This window comes from Camelus bactrianus, chromosome 5 (genome assembly GCF_048773025.1).
Source record: "Camelus bactrianus isolate YW-2024 breed Bactrian camel chromosome 5, ASM4877302v1, whole genome shotgun sequence".
Lineage (NCBI taxonomy): Eukaryota > Metazoa > Chordata > Mammalia > Artiodactyla > Camelidae > Camelus > Camelus bactrianus.
Window position 1 is genome coordinate 71,546,079 of NC_133543.1, and position 12,020 is coordinate 71,558,098.

Sequence of the window (12,020 nt, forward strand, 5' to 3'; positions counted from 1 at the left end):
GGAAGAAATTATCTTCTATGCAAAGAAAAATTGAGTTTTTCCTTTGCTAGTCTGTGAATTTCTTTAGCTCACAAGAACAAACATTTCTTGTTTATTATTAAATTAATTATTATTTGTTAAATAAGTATGTGGCGATTTATTTGGAACCATAGGTTTATGGCCTATCATTTAACCATCAAAAAGAATATATTAACACAATAGCCAGAGTGCAGGAAGGATTAATATTAAACTTGGGTTTAGAGTTCTTACAGTTCCTATTTTGATTTAGAGTTGTAATGGTAAGGAAACTGGGAACAAGTGGTTGCCTGCTGGTTCTTAGAGCTATTTAGTAATAAAGCTGAGTCAAGAACTAAGGTCATCTGAACTTCCAGATAATTTACATGTTTATTATAGTTTATCGAAAATCAACACTGCTGGGTCGGCAACACACACAAAACATACAATCAAATGCCCTCTCCTCATCTGTACGTGATTTTCTTTTTGCTTTCCAGGTATTGCTGTGCTTTACCTACAGCTCTATGATGTGTTTGGGGACCCTGCCTACCTACAGATGGCACATGGCTACGTAAAGCAAAGTCTCAACTGTTTGAGCAAGCGGTCCATCACCTTCCTCTGCGGGGACGCGGGCCCCCTGGCAGTGGCTGCTGTGGTGTACCACAAGATGAACAATGAGAAGCAGGCAGAAGACTGCATCACCCGGTAATCATGTTTCTTTCTGAGAATTATTATCTATGTCATGAGGCTTTAACTCTTTGTGTGTTAGCAAAAGAACATTTTAGTGAATTTACCTCTCTCTCAGCAGTAAATCTTAGTACTGGCATTTGTCTCAAATTATTCCTGTGATGTAGTTAAGGAACAACCATTATAATCCCTATTTTATTGCAAGATACAGTGACACTGACACCTTCCAGATCAAACATCAGTTCAGTAACAAAAATGAGATCAAAAGCCTGATCATGTGATTACTAATCCAGAGTGCTATGCAAGATCAGTAATTCAAAGAAGTGTGGTTCACGGCAGGCAGTAGGCTGGGAGAGGCCTCCTGAGGGAACACAAGCAGATTCAAAACTGCTTTTCTTACGGGCAAGTGACATGCAAATCCAGGTTTTCATTTTTAATACAAATCAGGGCAACTCACTAGAAGCTTGTGACTCATGAAGATTACTAAACTTTTGCACTCATAAACTACATTTATTACTTTACTGGAGTTTACTGAACACTCTTTCAGAATTGTGCTAAGAAGTCTGCTGCCATGCAGCTCTGCATGCAGTGCTGTTAGGCTCCCACTGACTGTGCTAACAAGCAGAGTTACAATTCCAGCAAAGGGTTTTTGTTTCATTGTTTAGTAGACTTGACTTTTGAGAGCAGTTTTCAATTCACAGCAAAACTGAGAGGAAGGCACAGATATGGGTGTATTTCCCAAACATCCCCCTACCCCACACACTCATAGCCTCCCCTGTTACCAGCATCTTCTACCAGGCAGTCCTCTGATTGCAATCAATGAACCTACATTGACACATCATAATCACCCAGCCTACAGAGTTTACTCTTGGTGTTGTACATTTTGTGGGTTTGGATAAATGTATAATGACATACATCCATCATTATAGTATCATACAGAGTAGTTTCACTGCCCTAAAAATTCTCTGGGCTCTGCCTATTAATTCCTCTTGTCTCCTTCCTAACCCCGGCAACTATTGATCTTTTTAAAAAGGTCTGTCTCCATGGTTTTGCCTTTTCCAGAGTGTCATAGTGTTGGAATTGTATAGTATGTAGCCTTTTCAGATTGACTTCTTTCACTTAGTAAAATGCGTTTAGATTCCTCCATGTATTTTCATGGCTTGATAGCTCATTCTTTAATGCTGAATAATATTCCATTGTCTGGATCTATCCACAGTTGATTTATTCATTCACCTGCTGAAGGACACTTTAGTTTCTTTCAAGTTTTGGCAATTGTAAGCAAAGCTGTTATGAACATCCATGTGCAGGTTTTTATGTGGAAATAAATTTCTAGCTCTTTTGGATAAATACCAAAGAGCATGATTGCTGGATCATATGGTAAAAGTATGTTTAGTTTTGTAAGAAAAGTTACAGTCTTCCAAAGTGGCTGTACCACTTTGCATTCCCACCAGCAATGAATGAGAATTCCTGTTGCTCCACATCCTTATCAGCATTTGGTACTGTCAGTGTTCCAGATTTTGGCCATTTTAATAGTTATGTACTGGTATCTCATTGTTTTAATTTGCATTTCTCTTATGGTGTATGTTTTGGGGCATCTTTGATTTTTTAGATTTCTGGAGTTCATGGAAGAACAGAAGAAAAGAATTATTTGTAAATTACTTTCACATCTCCTCCCTTTTAGAGGAAGAATCTCTAAGTCTTTTCAATTCAATTTCAGGAAATCCAAAAATACTTGATGTCATGATTTATTTAATAAACCTACTTATTTATTTTACTTTTTTACCTAACCTTCTTCCTCATATCACACAGCCATTTTGAGATGTCACAGACACTCAAAGTCTCTGTATGGTATCCACTGCCAACATCATATTTCAGCGTCCCTTTTCTGGATTTTCTTAATATAGTGGTCTTTAAGAATAATAATGTTTAGTTTTAGAAACCAAAAGGGCCTTTGTGATCAATGAAAGTCTAATCCTTAGACAGAGAAACTGAAATCCAAAGAAATCAGAGTTTCCCTAAGGTAGGGATTCTTAACTTTGGAATTTTGAGAATTTTAGGGCTTCCAGAGATATATTTAAAACCCCCAAGTTGTATTCAGCATGAAGAGAACATTTACACTTTTCTTGGAAAGGGTCTCTGACACCGCAGAAGGAGTGTGAGTGTGAGAGAGAGAGAGGGAGAGAGTGAGTGAGTGTGTGTGTGTGTGTTTCTGCTCAGATTGTCCTGCAGTTGGCTGAGGGAGGTGGCAGGGAGGATAATGAATAGCACTAGTTCTTTGTACTGCTTGATTTATACTGTTTTCTCCCTTCCTTCTACGCATAGATAGTTGGTGCCACTACACGAATAAAGAACATTGCTTGTTTTGTGCCCAGTTAAGTGACTAACTTCACATGTATTTTGCTTTGGGGCCAGTACTTAGAGTGATGAAGAACTCAGGCTTTCTGGTCAGAAAGTGTATACCCTCTCTCTTTTGTTGTGTCAGGAGTAAGTAAAGGACTTCTTTTTGATAATAAAAGGCAAAAACTCTCCCCAGTAACACCCTGGGGAAATATTGCTAGGAGTGAAACAGAATTATCCTGTTTTTATATCTTTATTCTTCCTTCAGTGACATTTCAGTGACTTGTCTCTTCTAAAGATCAGTTGCTATTAATTAATATCAACATAGCAAAACAAATAAATGGAGCTGCAATGATGTGCTTCTAGGTTTGAGAGTTTCTGAAAACACATAAAATAACCATTATGTTTCATAAATGCTGTTATTTCTTCATTTTATCTTAAGAATATAGCACGTAAAACGTGCAGCTGCAAGTCCTACCTTTAGTAATTGGATCCAGTTAGATCCAGCAGTCTTAATGATTTGAATTCAAGTCCAGAAGGAAAAAAATGAAATACTTCCTTTCTTAAGTACTATCTTAATGAGATGCACTGAACAATATTTTTGAGTATTTGAAAGGTACTTGCTATCTACTTTGAGCTTTCCAGATGCAAATGAGTTTGGTGGCAAAATGATTGGTATGCTAATTATGTATCGCCACCTAGTGGTAACGCAGGTCATAAAGTTGGCAAATAAAGGAGTGGTGTTTTCTAATTCAGTGGTTCAAGCACATTTTATTTAGGTGAGAACATCATTGGAGCTAATGCAATAATTATTTCGAGTAACTTCCATAGAGCAGTGTTTGTTTAAAAATTGACAGTCCTTTCCCTTTTTGAATAGCTTTTTCAATACCCTTTACAAAAGTAAATCAAAAGTGCTTTTTCTTTTCAATAGAATTATGTAAATTCTATACAATTTGATTCATTTATATTAAAACTCGGTAATAAATTCTTATCAAAACTCTTGAGATGTCCATTCTGTTTACTATAATAGTTGAGTTTATATCTAGTAGACATTTTATTTTCTTAAGGTTTCAACATTACTGACCTGCCAGTTCTGACATGAAAAAAAAATAGAATTTTTCTTAGTAAATATATTTAAGTTCTTTAAAAATATTGGGGGGGGGTGGAGCTGTGTATGTGATACTGAAGTAGAAAAAAAAAGGCCCATAACCAGCCAGATAACACTGTTGACATTGGGGAGAAAAAGTCAGAAAAAGTATTAGATGATAGCAACCTCTGACCACTGTGTCTCTCTTCCTAACATAACCACTGTTCCACTGTGAGTTTAACGCCTGTGTTTGTAGTGGAAAAATATATATATATGAGCCAGTATTTGCATATTTAACCAGTTTGAGATGTGTCCATCGACTGAAGTGTAATATGGAAAAGCTTAACTTTGTCAGTAACTGCAACCAACCATGCTTGTCCAAACCCCCCTTTGCTGCTGGGGAGTAGGTTCCCTTATAACTTTTTCTCAGTCATTTTTCATAACTGTCAGCCCTTTTTAGTCACTAAAATCTCATTCTGCTTATTAAAACATGTCTTCTTCATTTTTAATGAAGTCTTCCCCACCTACCACCACAGGCTTGTAGAAGTGGTGGGCAGGGGTTGGGAAAGGATTATTTTCTCTTTCACAAGTACCTTCCTTCAGAGCAAAGACTCTGTACCTATTGATGTATGGCTTGGTGGCAGCAACAGTTAAGTGTTTGTTTGCTTGTTTGTGTTGTTTGTAGACATTGGCAGCTTCCAGAGATTAGCGATAGGGGCTGTGTATTCTCTCAGCTATAACCTTACCACTGAGTAAATGAAGGCACAAGCAGTTAACCAGATTCTACCAAATGTGCAAACATTTCTTAGGAAGAAGATACACACACATACATACGATTAGTCTCCACCCTGTTCTTGTGGCTCAGAGAAGCCACATTGTCCTTCGGCCCTTCTCAGAGCTTACTCATCCAACAGTGGTATAGCTGTACCATCTCCCAGATCTCCCATCCATCTCCACGCCCCGTTCCACCAATGAAAGCCATTTTCTAACATTTCTTATTATGCTTTTATCAGATCTTCTAGTGTAGATTTTGATAAAGTTTTTTTAAAGTGACAGGTATCTCTGAATGTTGATTCCTTGTTAGAATAATTCAGATATAACCAATCACTCCAGGAGTATGATTTTTGATACTCTGAATACTTATTAACCATTTTTAGTATATAAACTTAGATGATATATATATATATATGCATATGTATATGCAGGTGTTGTTTATACTTACCTACTTTAAAAAAATAAATTTTTAAATTAGAAGGGACTATTCATTTTATAGATGAGAAAGTTAAAGTACAGAGATTAGAGATTAAATAGCATATTTAGTGCCAAAGGCAATCAATCTCAGGTTAGGTCACTTTCTGGAAGGGCTAATGGCCTCTCATAACTTCTCTTTTCTGGAATTCCATGGCTCTCTCATCTCATACTTTTCTTGTATACTAACATTATTTTGCCAGGTTTCACAAAAAAATTAAATTGTTTTAATAATTTAAATGGTCTCACATTGAATGTATAGGGACAATTTATAGATAATTGCGATGTGCTTTCAGAATTTCATGTGATGAAAAATTTAAAATAGCAAAGACATTTTCCCTATCTATCATACTTGCTGCCCTTCACCAAAAAAAAAAAAAAAAAAAAAAAAAAGCTCATTCTCAGAATTAAGACTACAAGTACAGTCACTTCACTTCCCTGAGCTCTTATCCCTCTGTGAACTCTACCTACTTTCTGGTTCCTTGGGATTCCCTTTTTGCTTCTCTGGAAAGAAATCTGAGGCTTTTGGTGACCCTACTCAGCCACATACATCCCACAAAAATGCCTGCATCTTGGGGCCAAGTGATGGGGAGGCTCGAAAGAGAAGTGAAGCCATGAGCCTTCCCCCACTCCTGGGACTACCCGTCCCTTCAATCTGTAGGACAGGCCCCCCACTCAGAGTGTTGGCGCCTCCTGCCTTCACTTCTGCTGCTACCAGGAGATTGCTTGTGGCCTGAGGAGTGAAAGAACAGAGAAAAGAAAAGTGGAAATAAAGAAAAATGAGGTGTTTGACCCACTCTCTCTGATGGTGAGAGTTCCCTTTCCTGTCCTTCCTTGAGGAAGAGCTGAAGGGCTTCTTCTGGGCTCTCTCTGTCAGCCCTCTGATGCCCACTTCCAGGGTCAGGCTGCCCTGAGTTTGGGCCAAGGAAGTACCAGAAGGGAAGATACAGTAAATTCACTACTGGTTTGGCAGCACTTCAGATTCTGGTCACCCTATTCTGCCTGCTGCTGTTCACTTTTCAGTCCACAGATAGCTGCTTCAGGCATTCTCTCCAGGTTTTGCGCTGCATTTACTGGGAGAGGCCGGGTGGAGTATGCTTACTCCATCCTACCTGGAATCAAAACCCAGAATAACCCAAATAATTTTTTTAGAAGCTGAACTGAATCTAACAATAGGGAGCTAATAAATTATAATAAATTCATTCAATGGAATACTGTGCAACTGTGATAAAGAATGGACTACTCTGTGTGTGCTGATAAGGAGTGGTTGTCAAGATGTGTTGGTAAATAGCTTATTAGCTTTATGCTTATATATGCATAAAATAATTCCAGGAATATGCAAGAAATTGATAACCATGGTTATTTCTAAACAAGAAGGACCAGAAACTGAGAGACAGAGGAGTCAGGGAGACTGACTGATGCCTTTGAGCCATCTGTGTGTTACCGACAGTGGCAGACCAGGCTGCTGTGCAGACACTTCAGTTCAGCTAGGCTGGACGACACATTCAGGAGCTCTCCAGTCAAGGGGACAACTGGGGTGCAGCAAGCATTTCATTTTATGGACACAGATGGCCTTTTGAGTGTTGACTTAGTCCTGTCCTCAAGCTGAATGCTATAATAGTCAGCAATTCTTAGCTTCTCTGACCCCAACTGCCGGTCTTGGGGCATGCTGCCGTGAGGGACTTAGGGAGGCTGCAGGTGGCCTCAGCCGTTCTCATGAGTTCCTTTCTCTAAATTTCTTATCTGTGAGGTCCACTGTGAACTGAAGAAAACAAATTTAGATGAGGGTTAATCTTTGAACCCTGATTACCCTTTGTGGTCTGGGGCAGCCCACTTGATATTATATAATGTTATGATATGTAAATATACTAAAATATTTCTATTTTATATATTATACTATTATATATTTAAAGTAATATATAATAACTTCATACATGTATATATATAATCATATACATATGTTTGTATGTGTGTGTTTTAAACGTACCATCTTTAAGTATTTACCACTGCCTGATCCCTTTCACATTATCTTAGGCATGTGTTTTTATTCCAAGGCTAATTCACCTAAATAAGATTGATCCACATGCTCCAAATGAAATGCTTTACGGACGAATTGGCTATATCTATGCTCTTCTTTTTGTGAATAAGAATTTTGGAGTGGAAAAGATTCCTCAAAGCCATATTCAGCAGGTACCACGTTTTTGTACTTTTTGGAGTCTTTCTAGGATCCCACTTAACTATCTGCCTCACTTATGGTTTCATTTCCTAGTTAGCACATCCCAGGTGCCTGGAAGGTAAGGTGTATCTTAACCTCTGAAGTCAGGCATGAACCGGGAACCAGCAGCTTCACGTAGATTGCTGTTGGAAACGGAGTGACTCAGAGTAAGAAGTCCAGCTGCTCCATCTGAGAATTTGGAGCCCATGCAAAGCTAAGGGCCAGATTTCCCTTCCTCGGTGCAGGTGTCCCTTTTGTGCCTGAAGGAGTTTTGCTTTCCTTTGACAGGTGAATTTTTGTGAGAGGCAATGAAAAGAGTTCAGAATCTTCTGGAGCGTCCCTCTGTTAGGCAGAATAGCCACATGTGCTTTTCTGAGTACAAAATCAAACTGTGCCCATCCGTGGCCATAAGATGGTGTCTAATTTGCCATGTTCCCCAGCACCTCTTAGCAAAAAGTTCTTTACCTCTATTCTGGTTCTTTCCTTATTTCAGTTGGTTTTCTCCCACTAGATTTGTGAAACAGTCTTAACCTCTGGAGAAAACCTAGCTAGAAAGAGAAACTTCACGGACAAGACTCCACTGATGTATGAATGGTACCAAGAATATTACGTGGGGGCTGCTCATGGCCTGGCAGGAATTTATTACTACCTGATGCAGGTAAGAGGTGATGACGGTGAGACTAAAATGTGCTTCCTGACAGTGCCTGCTAGGAGGAGAAGACAGGTGCTCCAGCTCTAGTTTTCATTCTGTCCACAACTGTATCACTCCCCTGGTAATTACGTGGCCTAAACAAGCAAGAGCAACGTTTGCCGAGGTGCATGTAAAGTGTGCACATGTAAAGGCGCTGCACTTTGAGATGATGCTTGAGTCGTAGATGACCATGCTTGCCTACCTCGTCCACTTGTGCATACTACGGCGTTTTCAACCTCTTCCTCCATGTGAAGTGCCCTTCTGCTCTGCTCTCTCAGCAGATGCCTTGTGTTAGTATTACTCCACATTATAAGGCACAACCCATGAACAAATTCCAGGAGTAAGAACAAAATCAATAGAAAACTCAAGACGATATGCTGCCTAAAGCTCACTCATAGCAAATCTAAGGAGCTTTTTCAATGGATTTTGTAACTTACATGAAAAATAGCTGAATATGCTATGCCCAACAGTATGTTTATGGTATTAAAACCGTAGGAAACTTCTCTTACATTCTTAATATTGGCTTAGGAAAATTATTTGTATGTATGTAGATAACAATAAATACTGAAAAATAGTACATACATAAGGCTCCAAGTGTTAACTGAGAGCCTAATTTTAGTTTGTTCCAGTAGCTGAAAAAAATGGGTAGAATCCAAAACCTCTTAATGACTTTAAACTCCTTTCAGTCATGTTCTCTTTCTGGTTTAAAACTCATCCCTGAGGCTTGGGAAGGTCTGTTTGCTTCAGCAGAACTAATAATTCCCTTTCTCATTTTTAGCCCAGCCTTCAAGTGAGCCATGCGAAGTTACACAGTCTGGTCAAGCCCAGTGTAGACTATGTCTGCCAGCTGAAATTCCCTTCTGGCAATTACCCTCCCTGTGTGGGCGATACTCGAGATCTGCTAGTCCACTGGTGCCATGGTTCCCCTGGGGTAATCTACATGCTCCTTCAGGCCTATAAGGTACTACGAATTTTCTCATTTTAGAAATAAGTTGGAAAACATAATATAAAATTCTGTAACTCAAAATTAATTTTTGTATAATTCTTGATATATTGAGATATACATATATATATATATATCACTTGTTGGACCTAAAATCACTTTGCTAGATGGATTATAACTCACTCTGACAGTATCCATCTGCACCATAGCAGACATTACTTCATAGAACAGAAGCCTGCCTCGCTGACAAGTAGAGTAGCCAAGATTATAGATAGCATCAGTGGCCAAGCCAAGGTAAGTATCCAGGGAGCTTAATTAAAAATAGAAAGAGTTCTCCTTGTGCACTGCTGTGGTCATGTGCTACAGAAAGCAGTTTGGCAGCTCCTCAAAAAATTAAACATTGAATTAACATAGGATCCAGCAATTCCACTCCTAGGTATATGTCCAAAAGAAGTAAAAACAAGGATTCAAACAGATGCCTGTACACCAGTGTTCCATGGCAGCGTTATTCACAGTAGCCAAAAAGTGGAAACAGTCCAAGTGTCCATCAGCAGATGAGTGGACAAAATATGGTGTATATGCAAAATGGAATATTATTCGGCCATGAATAAGAACAAACTTCTGATCCATACTACAATATGCATGAGCCTCAAAAATATACCAAGTGAAATAATCCAGATACAAAAGGACAAATACTGTAATATTCCACTTCTATGATGTGATGTTTAGCATGAGGTATCTAGAACAGGCAAATTCATAGAGAAAGAAAGTAGAATAAAAGTTACTAGAGGCTGGGGGCGGATGGGGAGGTAGATTATTGCTTTATGAGTACAGAGATTCTGGTCTGGATGTTTGGAAAGTTTTGGAAATAAACAGTGATAGTTATACAACACTTTAAATTTAATCAGTGCTACTGAATTGTACACTTTAAATGATTAAAATGATAACTTTTATATTATGTATATTTTACCATAATAAAAAATGCAAATACCACTTCTTAAAAGCATTCTAATGGAAAAGCCACAATCAAAGAAGAAAAGGTTTTTATTTGAGGGGAATAAATGGAAGTAAACCAGATATCTATGGTCATTGATGCCAAATCCACAAATTTTAAATCTGTAGACTATAAATAGGCATCTCATAGTCTAAATAACCTATTAGTATATCAAATTTTGCTTTCAGAAAGTTTTATATATTGGAAACACTTAAAACTGTCTTATTCTACTTTTAAGGCCACTTAGTTTATAGTGAGATATTAAAAATGTCTACTCAGAGAAAATATTTCTCAAGTCTTTGATCAAAATATAGGAGTTCACAATAGATTGTAAAGGTGTACCTCTTTTTCCAACAAAGTATAATGTTTTTAATCCAATCAGTTTTTATAATCAATTTTATAAACACTTTCTTCTCCAGTATGTAAAGAAAATTCCTAATAGTGAAGGGCATCACGTTACAGAGAAGGCAGTGGAGTGTTCTTTGGAAAGTGACTAACAATAACAGTAGACTGCAAGTAAAATAAGGCAACTTCACCAATGACACCCACGTACACCAGCACGCGCGCGTGCGCGCGCGCACGCACACACACACAAAACTCAGACCGTGCAGACAAAGCCATGCCCAGTTTCATACTTAAAAACAAATAAAGCAAAGCTAGTGAATTACTGCAGTTTGTCCCCACTGATACAACGCATCTCTCTGGCTCTAAACTCCTTATCCTTTCTTGCCAAGCCACCTGCCTCCTTCCTCTCTTACCTTGTCTCTCTTCCTCTCCTATCAGGAAAGAATGTCAGTAGACGTTTCTTTTATACCCCCTGTAATAAAACTGTGTCCCTTAACTCTGCAGGTGTTCCGAGAGGAACGCTATCTCAACGATGCCTATCAGTGTGCCGAAGTGATCTGGCAGCACGGGCTGCTGAAGAAGGGGTACGGGCTGTGCCATGGCGCTGCAGGGAACGCCTACGCCTTCCTGACGCTGTACAACCTCACACGGGACGCCAAGTACCTGTACAGGGCCTGCAAGGTAGGAGGCAGAACCACCCAAAAGAAGGCACCTTCGCCCAGGAGGGTGTGGAAGGGTCTCTAATGAATCTGATTTAATTCATTTTTTTTTAAACCATGTCTATAGAACAAACACAGTTTAAGCAAACCTTCAAAGCTATTCAGTTGAATTAGCTTTTTTTTAAAAAAGGATATAATTCTACTCAACAGCGTTTATGGAGATGTAGGGTGGTTTTGTCCCTTTCTTTCTCCTTTGACAACCTTGGACGCGTGGCTCAGACAGTTTATTAAATTCCTCCCATGCTTCATACTCTCTTTTAGTCCAGCTGTTTCTCTGCATTAACCCCTTTCCCTGCTGTGGGGATAGTTTTTTACTTTTCAGAGTAATTCTTGGGGACAATCACTCAATTTTTAGGGGTCTGTAGAAGAAATCACTTCAGTAATTTAACTTGGTCTCATTTTCAGTTTGCTGAATGGTGCTTAGATTATGGAGAACACGGATGCAGAACACCAGATACCCCCTTCTCCCTCTTTGAAGGTATTTTTCACACATTGCTTGGTTGCCTTTTAGTATCAACATTTACTTCTCTGCTTAGTAATTAATGTATTTTTGTATTTTAGTTTTATCAACAAATTAATTTTATAGTTATTTCTTAAACTACTTCTTTATTTCCTAATACGATAACTCAGTATTCACAATCTGTTACTGCATGGACCACCACAGACCCAGTACTAGGATTCATTATGGTAATTACTGTTTGTAGAGCCAGGGACGTGCTGGGCATTTTGCAGATGTCATCATAAATCATCTTAGCAAAAA

The 12,020-nt window shown here is 38.6% G+C and overlaps 1 protein-coding gene across 4 annotated transcripts in view; it reads left to right on the forward strand.

Annotated features, from left to right (window-relative positions):
* LANCL1 (LanC like glutathione S-transferase 1) overlaps nt 1-12,020 on the forward strand; it is a 30,597-nt gene that overhangs the window by 15,141 nt on the left and 3,436 nt on the right. For all 4 annotated transcript variants that reach the window (XM_010960064.3, XM_010960063.3, XM_045520474.2 and 1 more), the window contains exons 4-9: nt 492-699; nt 7,408-7,543; nt 8,080-8,226; nt 9,038-9,220; nt 11,046-11,222; nt 11,666-11,738. In XM_010960064.3, coding sequence (XP_010958366.1) covers nt 492-699; nt 7,408-7,543; nt 8,080-8,226; nt 9,038-9,220; nt 11,046-11,222; nt 11,666-11,738 — 924 coding nt within the window. The remainder of the gene's footprint in view (nt 1-491; nt 700-7,407; nt 7,544-8,079; nt 8,227-9,037; nt 9,221-11,045; nt 11,223-11,665; nt 11,739-12,020) is intronic.